Raw genomic sequence first — 20,933 nt, 5'->3', positions numbered from 1 at the left:
CAAAATGTCAAGAATTGTTTATACTATCTTTATATTATTAGTCATTTAGGGGAGGGGCAAGGTCTCACCCTGTAGCTCAGGTTAGCCTGGAAGTCACTATATAGGCCAGGCTGGCTTCAAGCTTGCAGCAATCCTCCTGATTTAGCCTCTAGAATTGCAGGTATGGACCACCACACCTGGCTTATTATTGGCTTAAAAAAAAAAAAAAAAAAAGACAGTAATGGGCTCAGTGGTTAAGACCATAACTGTTCCTGCAGAAGAGGGTCTGGGTTTGGTCCCCACCACCCACATCCAGCAGTTCACAATCCCCCTGTTGGGATCTGGCACCTTCTTCTGTATTCTATGGGCACCAGCACTCATATATGCACGTACCCACGCCCATACACATATTACTAAAATAAAACACATTTTAAAAATACATTTTAAGGCAGGGCAGTGGTGGCACACGCCTTTAATCGGGAGGCAGAGGCAGGCGGATCTCTGTGAGTTAGAGGCCAGCCTGGTCTACAGAGTGAATTCCAGGATAGCCAGGGCTACACAGAGAAACTCTGTCTCGAAAAACAAAACAAGGGGCTGGAGAGATGGCTCAGAGGTTAGGAGCACTCACTGACTGCTCTTCCAAAGGTCCTGAGTTCAGTTCCCAGCAACCACATGGTGGCTCACAACCATCCATAATGAGATCTGGTGCCCTCTTCTCACATGCAGGTGTACATGCAGGCAGAGCACTGTATATATAATAAATAAATAAATCTTAAAAAAAAGAAAAACAAAACATATATATATATATATATATATATATATATATATATATATATATAAAAAATATAGCATGATGGTATACTCCTTTAATCCCTACACTCTGGAGGCAGAGGCAGGAGAACTCTGTGAGTTCAAGGCCAGCCTGATCTACATAGTGAGCTCCAGGATAGCTAGGGCTACATAGAGAGACCTGTCTCAAAAAAAAAAAAAGCGGTTTTATGTTTTATTTATCATATTGATACTAATTTCTGAAACTATAAAAAAGAGACATAACAGACTAAATGCAAGGCCATCACACAGGTGCTTTGTGAGCTAAACAAACTGCTTAATTTCTGACCTCACCACCTTTCTCCCCTGCTGATCTTCACCAGTGCTGTACCCAGCATCTTAAACATAGCTACCTATTTGTTTTGTTTTTTTTTTTGTTTGTTTTGTTTTGTTTTTAAAGATTTGTTTATTTATCATATACACACAGTATTTTCCTGCATGTAAACCAGGAGAGGGCACCAGATCTCATCTTAGATGGTTGTGAGCCACCATGTGGTTGCTGGGAATTGAACTCAGGACCTCCAGAAAAGCAGTCAGTGCTCCTAACCACTGAGCCATCTCTCCAGCCCTTGCTTTGTATTATTAATTAATGAATTTATTTTGTTTTTTCCAAGACAGAGTTTCTCTGTGTAGTTCTGCTCAAACTCAGACCTCCGCCTGCCCTCAGCCTCCCGAGTGCTGGGAGTAAAGGCTTGCTATCACATTGTTTGTTTGTTTGTTTGTTTGGGACGGGGTTTCTCTGTGTAGCCCTGGCTGGGACTAAACTCCTGGGCCACCGCTGCCTGGCTACTTGTTTTATATTTTAAGATACTTTATATCTGATTCAATGACTGAGACACAGATGAGATCCTCATAGTTGGCAGCCACTGTTACTGTTGGTGTAAGTTTCTCTGGCTTATGGCAGGAGGCCTCCTAATGATCATCTGTTTGTTCACTCATTCCTTGGGCCACATGGCCAAGTATGGGCACTCCATTCCCCGGTAAATCATCGCATAAATGCAATTTTTAAAAAACATGCTAGGAAGGGTTGGGAGTGTACTGCAGTGTTACAGCACTTGCTTAGAATGCGTAAGCCCTGGGCTAAATCTGTCTCGTGTGCAGACACACACCACACACACACACACACACACACCACACACCCCATATACACACACACATCACACACCACACACACCCCCCATACACACACACCCATCACACACCATACACACCACACACACCACACACACCACACACACACACACACCACACACACACACACACACACACCACACACACACACACACCCCATACACACACACACATCACACACCACACACACACACCTCACACACTACACACACACACACACACACCACACACACACACCACACACACACACCACACACACACACCACACACACACACACACCACACACACACACCACACACACACACACACCCCATACACACACACACATCACACACCACACACACACACCTCACACACTACACACACACACACACACACCACACACACACCACACACACACCACACACACACACACACCATACACACCACACACACCACACACACCACACACACACACACACCACACACACACACCACACACACACACCACACACACACACCACACACACACACACACCACACACACACACCACACACACACACACACCCCATACACACACACACATCACACACCACACACACACACCTCACACACTACACACACACACACACACACCACACACACACACACACACACACCACACACACCACACACACACACCTCACACACTACACACACACACACACACACAGACCACACACACACACTGAACCAGGTACTATAACATGCCTTTTCCCCCCGGTTTCTCTAGAGGCTGAAACAGGATGAGGGTTTGAACACAGGAGTTCAAGGCCAGCATGGGAAACATTGAGAAACTCATCTCAAAAATAAGTATTTTTCAAAATTAATTTATGTTTATTTTATGTGTGTGAATGTTTTCCCTACATGTATGCATGTAGACCACAAGCATGTTTGGTGCTCACAGAGGCATGTCAGATCCCTGCAACTGGAGTTACAGACAGTTGTGAGCTTCCATGAGGGTGCTGGGACCAAACCTGAGTCCTCTGGAGGAACAGAGAGGGATCTAACTACCGAGCCATTTCTCCAGCTCCTCAAAAAGAAGAAAGAGAAGGGAAAAAAAAAAGGAAAGAAACGGGTGTTGTGACACACAGCTTTAATCCCAGCACTTGGGAGTTAGAAGCAGGTGGATCTCTGTGAGTTGGAGGCCAGACTGGCCTACTTAGGACAGTCAGGACTACAGAAAGAGACTCAAAATCATAAAATAAAGTAAAATAAATCTAAAAAAAAAAAAAGTTATTAGAGAGATTTAAAAAAAAAAAAAGAGAGAAAGAAATCTGCAATGTTGGTGTCTCTAGCACCAGCTAAATACAAACATGAAAAATGGGAGTGCTCAAGGGTAGCACGTGACCCCGGCATGGGGGTGTTCAAAGGTGACACATGGCCCTGTGGTGGAGGCAGAGCAGCAGGTGAGGTAACTGGTGAGTCAATTGCTCCCTCTAGCCTAAACTCCTTAGCTGCTCCACTTCCTCTCTCTGGTCCTGTCCCTCTCAGCCACTGACACAGCCAGAGGAACACCCTAACTGCAACAGATTAAGCCATGTCACTTCTAGTTTAAAAGCTTTGAGTGGCCTCATCGTCCTCTGAATATACCCTGCCCTGCCACGTCACAGCCCTGGCCCTCAGTGACCCTGTGAGCGCTCAGGTAAACTCTCCCTTCCACTGCCGGTTGTCCTTCCCTTTGCCTAGAAACCAGCGTGGTCCCTCCTCCGTCTGCCAAAGCCCTACCTGTCCCACAGGTTTCAGCTTGCACATCATGTCCTCCACGAAGCTCTCTTGGGTTCTCCCAGGCCCATGTAGGTGCCACAAGGCCCCACCCCTGCCTCCAGCCCAGCACTGCAGTGGTCACTGCTCCCCACCAATGCCTGCTGTACCCCGGGTGCTCAGGAAGTGATCCTGAACGGAGCATCAATACAGAAGTACTTCCCACAACACTTGACGCTCCACTTCACCTGTATTTCACATGGAGGCGTCAAGAAGGTGGTGGCGTGTGTATGTGGTGGCGTGTGTGTGGTGGTGTGTGTGTGGTGTGTGTGTGTGGTGTGTGTGTGTGGTGTGTGTGTGTGGTGGTGTGTGGTGGCGTGTGTGTGTGGTGACATGTGTGTGGCAGCATGTGTGTGGTGTGTGTGTGTGGTGGTGTGTGTGTGGTGTGTGTGTGTGTGTCGGCATGTGTGTGGTGTGTGTGTGTGGTGGTGTGTGTGTGGTGGCGTGTGTGTGGTGTGTGTGTGTGGCGGCGTGTGTGTGTGGCGGCGTGTGTGTGGTGGCGTGTGTGTGGCGGCGTGTGTGTGTGGCGGCGTGTGTGTGTGGCGGCGTGTATGTGGTGGCGTGTGTGTGGTGGCGTGTGTGTGGTGGCGTGTGTGTGTGGTGGCGTGTGTGTGGCGGCGTGTGTGTGGTGGCGTGTGTGTGGTGGCGTGTGTGTGGTGGCGTGTGTGTGGTGGCGTGTGTGTGGTGGCGTGTGTGTGGCGGCGTGTGTGTGTGGCGGCGTGTGTGTGGTGGCGTGTGTGTGGTGGCGTGTGTGTGGTGGCGTGTGTGTGTGGTGGCGTGTGTGTGTGGTGGCGTGTGTGTGGCGGCGTGTGTGTGGTGGCGTGTGTGTGGTGGCGTGTGTGTGTGGTGGCGTGTGTGTGTGGTGGCGTGTGTGTGGTGGTGTGTGTGTGGTGGCGTGTGTGTGGTGGCGTGTGTGTGGTGGTGTGTGTGTGGTGGCGTGTGTGTGTGGCGGCGTGTGTGTGGTGGTGTGTGTGTGGTGGTGTGTGTGTGGTGGTGTGTGTGTGGTGGTGTGTGTGTGGTGGTGTGTGTGTGGTGGTGTGTGTGTGGTGTGTGTGTGTGGTGGCGTGTGTGTGGTGGTGTGTGTGTGGTGGCGTGTGTGTGGTGTGTGTGTGTGTGGCGGCGTGTGTGTGGCGGCGTGTGTGTGGTGGCGTGTGTGTGGTGGCGTGTGTGTGTGGCGGCGTGTGTGTGGTGGCGTGTGTGTGGTGGTGTGTGTGTGGTGGCGTGTGTGTGTGGCGGCGTGTGTGTGGTGGTGTGTGTGTGGTGGCGTGTGTGTGGTGGCGTGTGTGTGGTGGCGTGTGTGTGGTGGCGTGTGTGTGTGGCGGCGTGTGTGTGGTGGTGTGTGTGTGGTGGCGTGTGTGTGGCGGCGTGTGTGTGGTGGTGTGTGTGTGGTGTGTGTGTGTGTGGCGGCGTGTGTGTGGCGGCGTGTGTGTGGTGGCGTGTGTGTGGTGGCGTGTGTGTGTGGCGGCGTGTGTGTGGCGGCGTGTGTGTGGTGGCGTGTGTGTGGCGGCGTGTGTGTGGTGGCATGTGTGTGGTGGCATGAGTGTGGCGGCGTGTGTGTGGTGGCATGAGTGTGGCGGCGTGTGTGTGGCGGCGTGTATGTGGTGGCGTGTGTGTGGTGGCGTGTGTGTGGTGGCGTGTGTGTGGTGGCATGTGTGTGGTGGCATGAGTGTGGCGGCGTGTGTGTGGTGGCATGAGTGTGGCGGCGTGTGTGTGGCGGCGTGTGTGTGGCGGCGTGTGTGTGTGGCGGCGTGTGTGTGTGGCGGCGTGTATGTGGTGGCGTGTGTGTGGTGGCGTGTGTGTGGTGGCGTGTGTGTGGTGGCATGTGTGTGGTGGCGTGTGTGTGGTGGCGTGTGTGTGGTGGCATGAGTGTGGCGGCGTGTGTGTGGTGGCATGTGTGTGGTGGCGTGTGTGTGGTGGTGTGTGTGTGGTGGCGTGTGTGTGGTGTGTGTGTGTGGTGGCGTGTGTGTGGTGTGTGTGTGGTGTGTGTGTGGTGGCGTGTGTGTGGCGGCGTGTGTGTGGTGGCGTGTGTGTGGTGGCATGTGTGTGGCGGCGTGTGTGTGGCGGCGTGTGTGTGGTGGCGTGTGTGTGGCGGCGTGTGTGTGGTGGCGTGTGTGTGGTGTGTGTGTGTGGTGGCGTGTGTGTGTGTGCGTTGTGTGGCGGCGTGTGTGTGGCGGCGTGTGTGTGGCGGCGTGTGTGTGGCGGCGTGTGTGTGGCGGCGTGTGTGTGGGGGCGTGTGTGTGGGGGCGTGTGTGTGGGCGGCGTGTGTGTGGCGGCGTGTGTGGTGGCGTGTGTGTGGCGGCGTGTGTGTGGCGCGTGTGTGGCGGCGTGTGTGTGGCGGCGTGTGTGTGTGGCGGCGTGTGTGTGTGGCGGCGTGTGTGTGTGGCGGCGTGTGTGTGGTGGCGGCGTGTGTGTGTGGCGGCGTGTGTGTGGTGGCGTGTGTGTGGCGGCGTGTGTGTGGTGGCGTGTGTGTGGTGGCGTGTGTGTGGTGGCGTGTGTGTGGCGGCGTGTGTGTGGCGGCGTGTGTGTGGCGGCGTGTGTGTGGTGACGTGTGTGTGGTGGCGTGTGTGTGGCGGCGTGTGTGTGGCGGCGTGTGTGTGGCGGCGTGTGTGTGGCGGCGTGTGTGTGGTGACGTGTGTGTGGTGGCGTGTGTGTGGTGGCGTGTGTGTGTGGCGGCGTGTGTGTGGTGGCGTGTGTGTGTGGTGACATGTGTGTGGTGACATGTGTGTGGCGGCGTGTGTGTGGCAGCGTGTGTGTGGCGGCGTGTGTGTGGCGGCATGGGGGTATCTTATTCGGTTTTATATACCTAGTATCAAGCATTATGCTGGCGTGTGGGAGGAACCTCACATTTAATTCTTGGGTGAATCAATGACCGGCTGATGGATGAATGCATGATTGGATGAATGCATGATTGGATGGATGGATGGATGGATGATTTGTAAATTACACAGAAGTCATACCCAGCCACTAAAGTGGCATTTGCTTCCTTCTATGCGTGTCCTTGGCGCTCAAGTATCGTTTTCTGGGGAGACAAAAAGACTCTCGAGGCAGTTGGGCGGGACACAAGCCTTCAACTCTCCTTCGGCAGCCACCCCACTGCCCAGGCCCTACAAAGCCCAACCTCTGCCCTGTGCCTCCAGCCACACACCTGGTCCTTGGGCTCTTGGCTGACCAGCCAGAAGAGGAGAAGGTTGTTACAGGCAATGTTCACTTCTGGGAGGGTGTCAAGGTAGCTCTTCATCGTTGTGTCCCCCTTGGTCTGAGGCGGAGGCTGCCTCATGGATGACGGGGCATTGGGCATCCAGGCTCCAAAGTCATGCTGTGAAGACACCCCCGGCAGCCCCTCCATTACTCCCGATGCCACCTCCATCTTTCCCACCTCAAAGTTTAGAAAGGAGGAGACTGTGGAAAGCCCCAGAAGTGGGCCATCAGCCCAGCTCATCCATTTGTCATTTACTACCCAGCATTCCAAGCGTGGGTAGAATGAGTCACCACGGAAGGAGGGAGAACGCAGAGAGGAGGCAGTCCTAGACAAAGGCCTTGGGCTGGCGAGCCTCAAGACCAACCAGCATAAGCTCCCAGGAGTCGCCATAGTCACTGGACGCAGCTCCACCCAGCCATCACTCAACCCCAGTCCTTCACTCCACCCAGTCACTGCTCGGATCCCACCCCAACCCTGACCCACCCATTCGCTCAAGCAGAACTCTGACCACCTTGGGCGGCCCAGCGCCCTCAGGCCTGCTCTCCCCAAGCCTTACCTGCCCACTATTGACTGCAGCATGCTGGGCGGAGCAGTTAAAGATGATTGCAGTGAGATACTTCACAAGCTCTCCCGGGGTGCACAGCCGGCTTGGGAAGCCTGGGTGTGGAGGAGAAAGGAAGCGGGTGTGAGTGTGGACGGGAGCTACCGGATTCCTGGGTGTTTCAGGGCAGGGGCTCACTGCAAAGGGAGAGGGAAGGATTAAGGGCTAGACAGAGACTAAAATTAGCCATGGAACGGCCACCAGCGAGGGCTCTGGGCTTTGAAGGATAGGATCTTCTCGGTAGAAAATGGTGAAAAACTGGGCTCCAGGCAGAGAGCCCAGCACCAAGCAGCCCGTCGTTGCCCGGGAAGGCACTGTGGTCAATACTTCCTCTCGAGCACACAGCGGCACGTAATGATTTAGCCCTACTCGTGTTACCGATATCCATGCAAGCCCAGCAGCAAATCGTCCTCTGCTCAGCAGAAGTGACCACTGACCGCCGAGTGCGCTGCTCAAAAGTGCACAGTGGAGAAGGTGGAAAGAAAAATTAAAGAAAAAGTCTGGGACCTAGAGATGATGCCCAGGACAGAAACAGGAGCTGGGCTACAGCATCCTGGAGTCTTCCCACCCGCTGCGCTGCAGGACAGGTGAAAAAAGATGAGAGAAGCCAGGTGCGGAGGTCACATCTATAGAGTCCCAGACCTTTGGGAGGCTGAGGCAGGACTGCTGGAACTCAGGAGTTCAAAGTTGATTGAGCACAGCAGTTACGAATGAAAACAAAACAACAACAAAAACAAACAAAAAGGGCCAGCAAGGGGAGTGAAGAGCTTGCTACCAAGCCCGACCACCTGAGTTTGACACAATACACCCCCCCCACGCAGGGAACACACGGTGAAAGGAGAAAAGCAATTCCTGCAAGTTGACCTCTGACCTCACATACATGTCACATGCCTTTACTTACACATATATGCTTCATACACATATGCACATAACATAAATAAATGTGATAAAAATCAGAAGGAAGGGGCTGGAGGGATGGCTCAGCAGTTACGAGCACTGTCTGCTCTTCCTGAGGCCCAGAGTTCAATTCCCAGCAACCACATGGTGCTTTCATGACCATCTGTAATGGGATCTGATGCCCTTTTCTGCCATACATGCAAATAGAACACATACAAATAAATAAATATTTTTAAATAAAAATAATCAGAACTATTAAAAAAACATTTAAAAAGAAAATGGCTGAGGGCACGGCTTCATTGGTAGCATGTTTTTGTTGTTCTTGTTGTTGTTTTCTGAGACAGGGTTTCTCTGTGTAGCCCTGGCTGTCCTGGACTCACTTTGTAGACCAGGCTGGCCTGGAACTCATAGAGATTACCCTGCCTCTGCCTCCCAAGTGCTGGGATTAGAGGCATGTGAAACCCAGCCTGGCTCCTTTTTTTTTTTTTTTTAAGGTACATGAAGCCCTCAATTTGATCCCTAGCACAGTACAAACCCAGCATTCCAGAGTGGGAGCAGGAAGGTCATTTCAGGGTTATCCTTGGCTACTTAGTGAGCTTAAGGACAGCCTGAAATATATGAGACCATTGTCTCAAAGTGCATAAATCAGGCCAGGTTCAGCGGGGTGCGCCTTTAATCCCAGCGCTCAGGGAGACAGAGGCAGGTGGATTTCTGTGAGTTCACAGCCAGCCTCGTCTATACAAAGTGAGTCCAGGACAGCCAAGGCTACACAGAGAAACCCTGTCTCAAAAAACAACAAAACAGAACAAAGTGCACAGATCAGTAAGTAAACAGCAGAAAAGCAGGTTGTCAGGCTCAGCCCTCCATCTTCCTCCCCTTGTACCACACTGTCCTCACCCAAGTCCATGGCTGTATTCACTGGCTCCAATGAGTGACATCACAGGCAAGTTTAATAAAGCCAGATAGGAGTGTTGAACCAGTAACAGCTAACCCCCGATGTGGGTCCTAAGTAGAAAAGAAATGTGTGGCGGGGAAAGAGCATGGGTTTGGTACTGGGCAGGGCAGTGTCTGGAACTGATCCCTCTCAGATGCCAAGGGACAAGTGTATTCTTTGTTTTTGTTTTGTTGTTGTTGGTGTGGTTTTGGTTTTGGTTTTTCAAGACAGGGTTTCTCTCTGTAGCCTTGGCTGTACTAGACTCACTTTATAGACCAGGCTGGCCTCGAACTCACAGCAATCAGCCTGCTGGGATTAAAGGCGTGAGCCACCATGCCCAGGAGGACAACTGTATTCTTTTGTTGTTGTTTTGTTTTGTTTTGTTTTTAAAGATTTATTTACTTATTATGTACACAGTGTCCTGCCTGCCTGTACACCTGCATGCCAGAAGAGGGCACCAGAGCTCATTGTAGGTGGTTATGAGCCACCATGTGGTTGCTGGGAATTGAACTCAGGATCTTTGGAAGAGCAGCCAATGCTCTGAACCTTTGAACCATCTCTCCAGCCCCCTTGTTCGTTTTTTAATGCAAGGTCTCTCTATTTAGATCTGGCTGCTCTAGAACTCACTATGTAGGCCAGGCTGGCCTCGAACTCAGAGATCCACCTGCTTCTACCTCGAAAGTGCTCGGATTAAAGACTAATGCCACCATGTCTGTCATGACATCAGTACTTGTTTGGTTGGTTGGTTGGTTGGTTGGTTGGTTTGAGACAGGGTTTCCTCTGTGTAGCCCTGGCTGTCCTGGAACTGGTTTTATAATTCAGACTGGCCTTGAACTCACAGAGATCCTCCTGCCTCTGCCTCTTGAGTACGAATTAAAGGTGTGTGCCACCACCTCCCAGCTGACAACTGTCTCTATCCAATTGCTCAGATCAGAATCTGTGTGCTCACACGTCCTCTCATCTCACACTCCATACATCAGCAGAGACTTCCAGACACCCATCTTTCCTGACCGCCCTGCTTTCCACCACTATCCAATCACCTCCATCTCTCCTGTCAATTCCACCTTTATCCTTTGTGGGACTAAATCAGGGGTTGGAGGTGGATATATCATATACAAGGCCGTAGATATCACACACACACACACACACACACACACACACACACACACACACACACTCACAAATCAAAGGATGCCACCTTTCACTAGAACCTTCTAGAGAGTTCTCCTGTCACTCACTTTACCAGCTCCTTGTTCCCTTCCCAACTTTTCTTCCCTTTACTTATTCTACGCTGGCCACACAGAAGACCTTTGTGGCATTCCTCAAGCAAGCACAGCGGTGTACCCAGACCCCAGGGCCTTTGTACTTCCAGTACCGACTGCCTGAGTGTCTCCTCCCAGAAACCCACACAACTGGTTCCCTCTACCCCTTCAGATCTCCGCTCAGGCTCTAGCTCCCCCGAGAGTCGGTCCTTGGCTATCTGCATGAAATATCCTCCCTAATAAGGTTCTGCTTGCCTTCCTAGCATCCACAGACACCCGACACATTTGTTGGTCATCTCTGTCTCCCCCAAGGCATGTCCTCCTCCACTGAGACCAGAAGTCCCGTCTGTTTGCTCACTGCTAAACCTCAGCATCTACAACAATACTTAATAAATATTAAGAGGCCTGTAATTATTGGGTGAATGCAGTGAGTAGATGAGATAGTGAGAAACAGGAGAAGCGAGGCATGGGGCATAGGCGAGGGGACTGGGAGGGGACCTGACTGAAGTTAAGGCTGTGGTAGGTCAGGGGGTCATGAGTTTCTTCAGGGTTTCTGAGGACTCGGGGGAGTGACCTTGCAGGCCTAATGAGTGAGCAGGAAGAGAGAGAAAACCGGTGGGAAAGCCGCTGGCACAATGTAGGGCCACTGAGGCTGGGACTACGGTCCCGATGCCGGAAACAATACAGACAGTAAGAGATCAACCATCCAGCTGGATCCAGGAAGAATGGGACATGAGCCAAGGGGTACTCTGAGATTTAAAGCCAGGCTGAGGGGACAGGGACTGGGCCAGGGGGCCGGGGATTAGCCCAGAGTGGGTAGGGAGTCTCTGAGCTGTCCATCCAAGTTGGCTGTCTAAATCCAGAAGTAAATACAGAAGACATACAGGGGTCAAGCGACAGGGGCTTTTCCGTAGTTCACAGAGTTTATTGCCGCCCCTTGGGATACGAAAGCCAAAGTGCAAGTGGCAGGTTAATGACTATGTTTTACCTTTAAATTAGACTCTAGACTCAGTTTGTACTGGTTGGAAGAGCTGTTGTCAATCTGAGAACTGTTGTCATATATAGACTAATGGACAAGTATAACAAAAAGAGGGCCTGAGCCAACAGCAATTACAGCCCAAGTTGAGTCTTAAACAGGAAACATGTGCCAGGATCCCGATTAAACAATGAGTTTGCAAAACACGGAGAAAGGTCACCCTTTAAAATACCTGAGAGAGCGCTGCCTGTCATCACCCTAACCTAGAAATCACTCCTGGCCTGGATAACGTTGAGACAAGCTGACCTGAGAAATACTCCTGCCAAAAAAGTGTGCAGCCCTTACACATTCCTCAAGGTTTACAAAAACTACGCAGGACAGGAACAAGATGGGTCACGTATGAGAAAGCAATTAGACAACTTCTAAGGTGACACGTTCTACAGACTGGGCCTGGGCTTTTCCGTAACTTCACGTTGTACAACTATGAAAAGCAGAGAGCCAGGCATGGTGGCGCATGCCTTTAGTCCTAACGCTACAGAGGAAAAGGCAGATCTCTGAGGGTTTGAGGCCAGTAAGGACTATGGTAAGGCCTTGTCAACAAACAGCAGCAAAAACCAAACCAAAGAAACAAACAAAACCCAAAGTCACAACAAACAGCAACAACAAACTCCACAAAAATGCTGCTTTAAGTTTAAAAAGTCTCGAAAGTTTAAACAAAATGTGGTCCCTGGTTGGTTCCTGCCTCAGTTGCGTCAATGCAGGAAAACAGGATGGAGAAACGGACTAAATGTGAGGGTGACACGGGTGAGTCTTGACCGTTTGGTACGCGTAGAGCTGAGCGTATATAGCTCCGTAGTACAACACCTGCTTTCCGTGTAGGAAGCCCGCGGTTGGATACTCAGAACCACAAAAAATATTATCAAAGAGGATTGTGGGCCGGGTGTGGTGGCACATGATTTTAACTGCAGTGTTCAGTAAAGCACAGAGGCAGGCAAATCTCTGTAAATTGGAAGCCTGGGCTAGCCTGGTCTACACATCGCGTTCCAAGCCAGCAAAGGATACATAGTAAGATGCTAAATCAAATTCCAGCAATAAAGGCAACAGATGAGTCAGATATGGCAAAATACAGGCCATTGTAGAATCTGGTGGGTAAGTTAAAGAGTGTTTATTAGCAAGTATTCTACTATCGTGTATGTTTGAAATTTTTGTCTAAAAACTTCTGGATAGGTCTGCAATAGTTGTTTTCTGTTTGGAGGTGACTCGAAACTACCCTCTGCTTGGGTCTGCTCAGACAGAACACCGCCCCCCCCACACACACATACCCGGTGTAGCCACCAGAAGCAGCAATCGGTCAGCTAAAAGCCACATACCTACCAAGAAGACTCAGGCTCAGGTACAGAAAATGGATGGATGGACATTTAAGCCACTTTAATGCAAGCAAAGACAGAAGGCTCTGTGGGTAGGGCACCTGATGCCTAGCCTGGTACCCTGAATCCAACCTGGGACCCACACAGAGGAAGGAGAAGACTGGTTCTGTAAGTTACCCCACATGCACTGTAGTGCACCCCATACACAAACCAGGAAAACAAATAAAGTGTAATTAAAAGTTAAAAAAAAAAAAAGCCAGATGTGGTGGCATACACATTTAATCCCAGCACTCAAGAGGCAGAAGCAGGTGGATCTCTGTGAGTTCGAGGCCAGCCTGGTCTACAAAGCAAATCTAGGATAGACAGGGCTACACAGAGAAACCTTGTCTTGGAAAACAAAACAAAGCAAAACAAAAAAAAACAAAAAGAAAATTAAAAAAAAAAAAAAAGCCAGGCATGCCTTTAATCCCAGCATTCGGGTGGCAGACGCAGGTGGATCTCTCTGAGTTGGAGGCCAGCCTGGTCTGCAGAGCTAGTTCCAGGACAGAGAGGGTTGTTACACTTGTTACACAGATAAACTCTGCCTCAAAAAAGCACACACACACTTAAAAATAAAAAACAAAAACAGCCGGTCACGACGGCACAGGCCTTTAATCCCAGCACCCAGGAGGCAGAGGCAGACAGACCTCTGTGAGATAAGGCCAGCCTGGTCTACATAGATAAATTCCAGTCCAGTAAGGACTATACAGTGAGACCCTGTCAGATTTCTGAACCTGGAAATCTACTGCAGAGAAACAACAGAAAGGTCCGGCCACTAGGGATGCATAGAGAGGAGTGAGTCACAGAGCCAAGGCAGACTGGGGGGGAGGGGGTGGGGATGGCTAGGGGATGGGGGCAGGGGTGTCCCATCTTCTCTGGAACTGAGAGAATACTAAGGAAAGCTAGGGAAGTGCCATAGCCGGACGACGGGCAGAAAAAGCCAGCAGGGGTCAAAGAGCAGCAAGCCCAGTCACTCCAGGAAGAAGCTTGTGACCACAGGAAGTGAAGAGAAACCAGCGGCTAGCAGGACCACCCAGCAAGATGACTACAAGAGCAGCTAAGAGCCAGCTTAGACTCCATGTTCAAGTCAGAGGCGGCTCCCACCAGGTGCCCCACAGCAAACAGATGTATGTAAGGGTGGAGCAACCGTAGGATCAGGGTTGAAAAGCATGAGCCTCACAAATGGTCCAAACCTGTTTACGATTCTTCCTTAGTATTTAGATAGGACAAATAGGTGGGTTTCAAAGATGCAGCTCGGCGGCAGCGCTCTCGCGCAGCATGAGAGAGGCCCTGGGTTCAAACCCCGCCACCACCTTAAGTGCAACCTACTAGTACAGAATTCAGAAATAAAACTCTGCAGTGATTAATGGAAGAGAGCTAGGCGAGGGTGAGAATTGGATCATCAAGAGCCCGGGAGCATTGTGGGTAAAGACAGAGAGAGATACCTGAACTCTCCCGGCCGAGGAACGCCTGAGCAAAAATCTCACCCACCCAGGCCTGCAGCTCAGAGTCCTGCTGCACCGAAATATCACTGGGGTAATAGTAACTCACGATCTCTGAGACAAACCTGCAAGGAGAAAAAAAAATGTGGGCAGTGGTGGCGCACGCCTGTAATCCCAGCACTTGGGAGGCAGAGGCAGGCGGATCTCTGTGAGTTCGAGGCCAGCCTGGTCTACAGAGCAAGACCAGGACAGCCAGGGCTACACAGAGAAACCCTGTCTCGAAAAACCAAAATAAATAGATAAATAGATAGATAGATAGATAAATGCTGGTGCCCCTGGAGTGACATGGGCCTAGGCCACACACTGAGGCCCCCAGACACTCAGGGTAGAGAGAAGCAGATGGCCATAGTCGCTTGCAAAGAGTCCTCAAAGACAGAAGATGAGTTCAGTGAGACCCCCAGATCCAGTTGGAATCACTGCCTAGGTTTCTGGTAAGTCCCTCCACCCTCTAAGTACCCTCTAAGTCAAGGAAGTTTCGGGTCTCCTCCCTGGGGGGGCAACTAAGAGGATGATCTGTTCTCTTGCTGTTCAGTACCCAGGAGGAAGAAGCCCCTGTCCTCTGACTCCTATGGACAAGGTGCCCCTCCCCTTCCCTCACTGCAACTCACAGTCACCTGCGATGTCATAGGAAACCTGCCCGCCAAGTTCCTATTCTTGGCAGTTTCTTATGCTGGATGCTGTGAGAACACCTAGACTCAGGCCTCAAAGCGACATGAACACAAGAGCCCACGCTGCACCCTGGGCCCGGAGACCTTCGCAAGCTGGAAGGACCTCAGGGTCCCCACACCTCTCAATAGCCGCCCAGATCTTCAGACCATCGTCTCGGTAGTGGTAGTTGGGGATGGTCATGACGCCGCGAGCCCGTAGGCTATCCGGAAGGCAGAAATCCGTGTAGGTGAAGTGGGCCAGCCCTGTGCTCATGAGGTAGAGGAGGCCGCGCCTACCGATGGAGCTGACCTGGGAACACAACACACAGCTAGCCCTCCCAAGCCGGCTCACTCGGCTCACTCCCAACTCACAACGCCTGGAGAGCAGCTGGCAGTAATGGATTAATCAGCTCTATTAGGAGGAGTATATGCTATTTATCAAGCAGTCAAGGACCACGGATCAAATGCTCTCAAGCGCCTGCCTAACCGTAGGCTGCGCGGACTGAAGACCTACAGTGTGCATGGGAGGGGGACCTTGAGGTATTGCTAACTAGGGAGATGCTGGGCTCAGGCCAACTTGCCCATAAAAACCTACTCTTGAGGCGGGATAGCTCAGGGTGGGATTGGCCAGCTGGGCCAAGGCTTAGGGGAGGGGCAAACACAAGACTATCAAAGAGGCGTAGTTTATGGGAAGAGGCAGGCCAGGATTACGCAAGGGTCTAGGGAGCAAGAGCGTAACTTGTGGGCGGGGCAAGCATACTTAGGGGCGGGGCCTTATGGTCGTGGCGGGGAGGCTGCACCTTGTCCACGAGGCCTTCTGGGTTGAGCAGCGTGGCCCTGGCGATGGTGTTCACCTGCAGCGTGTAGCGAGTGTGGGGAAGCAGGAGCTGCGAGAGAACCGAGATCACGTGAACCGAGGATCAAGGGAAGGCCTGCAGGCCCCGCCCCTTTAGTCCCGACTCAGGGACCCGCGGACCTTGAAGACTGGATGACAAAGCGGCAGTTGACGCAGTGTGGCCATGGAGAAGGCCTCGCATAGCAGATGCGTGCACAGAAAATGCGTGTTGTTCTCATGCACCAAGAACTCAGAGTTGCGCACCCACGTCTTGGCCAGCAGCCAGTCCATCTCGCAGTCAGTGGGCAGAAAGATGGGGCTCTCTGGCCCTGGTGTCTGGCTCAGCTGCGGGGCCGACGGCAGTAAGAGGTGTGGCTCAAGCCGGTTAGCCGGAAGCTCCACCCCCCCTTACCTCTCGCCCCTAGGCTCACCTGGATGGCCAAAGGCAGCAGCACCCCCTGTGGGTTGAGCCACAACAGGCAGAGCGGAGCTGCTACGTACTGTGGGCGACCGTTTAGGCAGTGGACAGGGGCCTCCGCCAGGATCCAGTAGTCCGCTAGGAAGATGTGCCCCCTCTGGAGAAGGCACACGGAGATTTAGCAATCCCTCCGCCCGCTGTCCCCCTCTTTTCTCTTTGTCCTCCGCAACAAGGAGGAGCTAAGGACCCGGTTCGAGTCTCAGCAATTCTTGCTGACTGCACTAATGGCCTGAGCTGGGTACCGCGCCCTTCCCAGAATGCCCGGAATGAGGTCTGGATGAGTCTGCCATTGTGCAAACCCTCACCTGGCCTCTGGGCTTGGACATGCTAACGCCCTCTGCTCCTCCCCCAACCCCCAATACTTTGTTTGCCCTATTCCCTCAGCTCAGAGGGAATCCCCTCCTGCGATCTGACCTCAGTATAGCCCACCAATAGCAAAATCAACACAGGAGTTTACCAACCGCAGCTCCAGTTTCGGAGAATGTCACAGAGAGACTAGGTCGTGATCAACTTCACACCCTCGGAGTTTTGGGTCTTTGTAATCATTCCTGCTACACCTGCCAGTCTTGGGTGACCCTGCCCTAAAGTAGCCATCTTTGGCTTCAATACTTGGGACCTCCGAGACCCTGAAACAGGCCTCAAGCCACCCCAAAGCCCCACCTGGCCTTCCTCCATACCTGTTCTTTTTGAAAGATACACAGGCCTGCCCCGTGGATGGGGCTCACAGACCTGGACCATTTGGCCCCACAGCCCTCGTCCTCAGCGGCAACCCACCCAATTACCTCCCCCCTATTCTATCCACCGCCAAGGCCCTCACCCACCTCTAACTCTGTTTGTAGGCAGGTGCCTGGTCCCAGCGAAGGTGCCACCATGTCATTGGTGACAGGCAGCTTGCTGGGTAAACTGGAGAGACAGTGGAGCATGACAGGATTGACACCGTTCAGGTACTGGTACCCAAAGAAGCTGTCTTCACACCAGTGCTCGGTGACGTACTCTGGGGGAAGGCGGGGGGGGGGGGGGCGGTTAGCAAGAGAGGGAACCAGTAAGGTCTGGAAACTACCTTCCAAACTCTGGTCCTGCCCAGCCCTTTGCCCCTCACATTAAGGCCTCGGTTTCCCTCCCAGTGATGATATAAGGTGGCTATAACTACATTTTCAGGTGAATCCTGGACGCTGACAGACAGCGAGGCAGTGGGGGTATTCCCACTCAAGTGGCAGTGCTGGGATTAGAACCAAATTCTTCCCGATCCCAAATCCCAGGACATCTGATGGTAGGGCGAAAGGAAGAGAGTCAAGTGGCCCTGACCAAAATTGGGACTTCTGAAATGACCATGAGTCTCTTCTGGGTCGGCAGTGTCTCTGTATCCCCTTTCCCCACTTCCTGCCTGAGGAGGCCCTGGGCTCCTGGGAGGGAAGCTGAAAGACGCTGCTGGTGAAGCCAGGAGCCCATCCCATGGCAACCCGGCAGGGGGAATGAGATTGAGTTACCAGGACCCCTGACTGCTCCACACACCTGAAGTGAAGGTCTTGTGGCACCAGAAGATTTTCCGGATGTCAGCCAGCTTCTTCCAGGAGCCCGTGCGGTCTAGCAGGCCTCGAAGCTTCATGCCCAAGGACCTGCGGGACAGAAGAAGGTGAGAGCTGGCGGTGGGGGGCAGGGGGGGAGCCACTGTGTTCCACTGGAAAGAATCAATGGGACCGCTTCCCAGGCAGATGCAGCCATCCCCGCGAGGAAGGAGGGCACATGGGGGAAGCTGTGCTGCCCCCGCTGGAGTTTTGATGCGCTTTCTTCAAACTTCTAAAAATCTCTTAGCCCTTCAGTGGCTCCTTTCTGCCTACAAGACAGAGGGCCCCAGATGCCAAGCCCGGCTACTTAGGCTATGATGCTCCCCTCCAGCAACTTCCTGTAACCTTTGCAGTGTCTTCTCCCACCCCTGTGCGCTAGACAAGACCAGCCAAGCAAGGCCTGTTTTTCCAAACATAACCAATACGTGCTGCCTTAGCTCCTGGAGTGGTGAAAGTGGAGCTTGATGTAAAAGTGGGCGTGTGCCTCTTCGTCCTGTAGGTGTCTATACTGCCTGGTTCGTATTTTTCACCCGTGAGTGTTAGAGGAAGAGAAAAAAAAATATATTGAAGTTAAGATCAGCTCTGCCCTAATCCTAGGTCTTCATTCAAGCTGAGTCTCTGCTGGGAGGCCGTCTCTTGTTACCACAGGCCAGTCTGGTCCTCTAGATGCAACTCAGATGCCAGGCTGCCTGACTCCCCTAACGCCCAGGCCTTGGAGCACTCACAGTTGCCTGTATTTCATGACAACCCTGCACAGCTAATCTATCAGTTTCCCATCACACCGTGAGCTCCTTGGGGAAAGGACTGGAATCTATGTCTGCTGACATACCACATGGGCTGAACTAAAGGAAAAGGAATGGCACTGAGGACAGGTAGGCTTGTAGCGAGGGGTCACAGGGCAGCTAGCCGTGCAAAGACGCTCATGTGCTCTGAAGAGTCTGGGAGGCTGAGGAAGGCAGGAGGTAGGGGTGGGTTCATGGCCTTACAGAGCCAAGGTCAAGGCCATCTATGCACATTTAGTGCACAAACTTTTGCTGAAAACTTTCTAGGCACAACCCAGAGGGGATGTGGGGGTGGGGGGAGGGTGGGGGCAGCGGGTAGAGCTGAGTCTAGTAGCACAAACCTATATAGTCCTGGTTACCCAGCTGGGTAAGACAGGAAGCTCTCATGCTCAAGGCCTGCCTGCCTGAGTTACAGAGGCCGAGGAAGCAAATAAGCAAAAACAAAAAATACCAACAACAACAACAAAAACCACTTTGCCTTTCCAAGGGCCTGCTACAAATGTCCTTCACAACATACCCAGTAGTCACCCTCATTTGACTCTTCCTGAATTCTTCCGAGGCTGCCTAAAACCAGCCCCTACCCCTCCCTCTGACCTTACTCAGAACCTCCAGCTGGTGACCCCACCCCTGCTTACACCTTGGCATCCTTCTTGGACCCAACTCGTGGCTTCTCTATCTTCCCAGGTGCCCCCCCTGAGTCCGGCCTGGCTTTGATAATTCATCCTTGTCCTGAAATCTGAGCCACCTGTAGCCGCTGCACACTCCGTCCATCCCAGACAATCCTTCCTGCCTGCCCACCCACCCACCCGCCTCCACACCCTCTTCCACTTGTGTTTTTCTGAAAGAACCATCCAGACACACACGGGTAGGAAATGAAGACCCGTTGCTTGTCCTCTCCCGCTTTGGGCCTCCGCAGGCAACTCCGGATGAGTTTTCTCACAGAACCCATGGGGCCTTGTCCCCACTCTGGACTCAGCAGTCACCCGCTGCTTTCTCTCTCTTCCCTCGAAGGCTTGCTTCAATCCTCCCAGACCCAGCTGGCCTCTGGCCTCTTCGTGTACCCAGGGGCCACTGGATTCCTCCCTGCAGTAATGTCACACTTCCCCTAGCCATTGATATAAGCTGATAATGGCCGTCCTGACGGCTTATTAACTCCTGAGTGACCCCAGGGACTCCTCCTAGCAAAAGGCATGTCTTTTAAGGGACCACACACCCAGAGGGCTTGTCCCTGAGTATTATGTCACTATAGTGGGGCTTGGAGAGATGGTCCAGTGATTAAGAGAGCATTCATTGCCGGGCGTGGTGGCGCACGCCTTTAATCCCAGCACTCGGGAGGCGGAGGCAGGTGGATCGCTGTGAGTTCGAGGCCAGCTTGGTCTACAAAACTGAGTCCAGGACAGCTACACAGAGAAACCCTGTCTTGACAAACAAAAACAAACAAGCAAACAAAAAGCATTCATTAGCTTCTCTCAAAGAGCCCGGGTTCAATGCCAGTACCCACATACTGAATACTACATGCCCACGACCACCTATAACTGACCCAATGCCATCGTCTGGCCTCCATGGGCACTTGCATACTCACGCCATGCGCTCACATAGATTTAAAGTGGTAGTAGTAGTAACAGTGATGTAAAACTTTTGATGTCAGAGTGAGCTGGTCATTTTACCCTCCAGGCAATTGTCCAGAGACTACGTGGAAAATCAAGGTTCCATTAGGTAGGCCGTGGTAGCGTGCAGGCCTTTAACCCCAGCACTCAGGAGGTGGAGGCAGGGGGATCTCTCTGAGTTTGAGGCCAGCCTGGTCTACATAGTGAGTTCCAGGACAGCCTGTGGCTATGTAGAGAGATCCTGTCAAGGTTACACACAGATCCAGAAAGTATGGGCTTTGGAGTTGAACCCGAGATGGCCTGGCTTCCTCTCCCCCAGGCCTCAGGATGGAGTCTCTCTATCCTGCTTTTTCTGGCGCCCTGAAGGATAGGGAGGAGACTGAAAGATAAGGCAGAGGGAGGAGCCTAGGAGGAGGAAGGAGCTTGGGAGGAGGGAAGACCCGGGGAGGAGGGAGGACTCTGGGAGGAGAGAGGAGCCTGGGAGGAGGGAGGAGCCTGGGAAGAAGGGAAGGGGGAATGT

The 20,933-nt window shown here is 52.2% G+C and overlaps 1 protein-coding gene across 1 annotated transcript in view; it reads right to left on the bottom strand.

Annotated features, from left to right (window-relative positions):
- Positions 1–20,933, bottom strand: part of Aloxe3 (arachidonate lipoxygenase 3) — a 28,724-nt gene that overhangs the window by 3,034 nt on the left and 4,757 nt on the right. The window contains exons 6-14 of the mRNA XM_051167951.1: positions 17,972–18,075; positions 17,281–17,453; positions 16,413–16,556; positions 16,123–16,326; positions 15,947–16,033; positions 15,287–15,456; positions 14,443–14,564; positions 7,478–7,578; positions 6,868–7,038 (exon numbers count right to left, since the gene is read on the bottom strand). Coding sequence (XP_051023908.1) covers positions 6,868–7,038; positions 7,478–7,578; positions 14,443–14,564; positions 15,287–15,456; positions 15,947–16,033; positions 16,123–16,326; positions 16,413–16,556; positions 17,281–17,453; positions 17,972–18,075 — 1,276 coding nt within the window. The remainder of the gene's footprint in view (positions 1–6,867; positions 7,039–7,477; positions 7,579–14,442; positions 14,565–15,286; positions 15,457–15,946; positions 16,034–16,122; positions 16,327–16,412; positions 16,557–17,280; positions 17,454–17,971; positions 18,076–20,933) is intronic.

Source organism: Acomys russatus, chromosome 25 (genome assembly GCF_903995435.1).
Source record: "Acomys russatus chromosome 25, mAcoRus1.1, whole genome shotgun sequence".
Taxonomy (NCBI): Eukaryota; Metazoa; Chordata; class Mammalia; order Rodentia; family Muridae; genus Acomys; species Acomys russatus.
The sequence above is the reverse complement of the archived record's forward strand: the minus strand, read 5'-3'. Positions and strand labels throughout refer to the sequence as shown.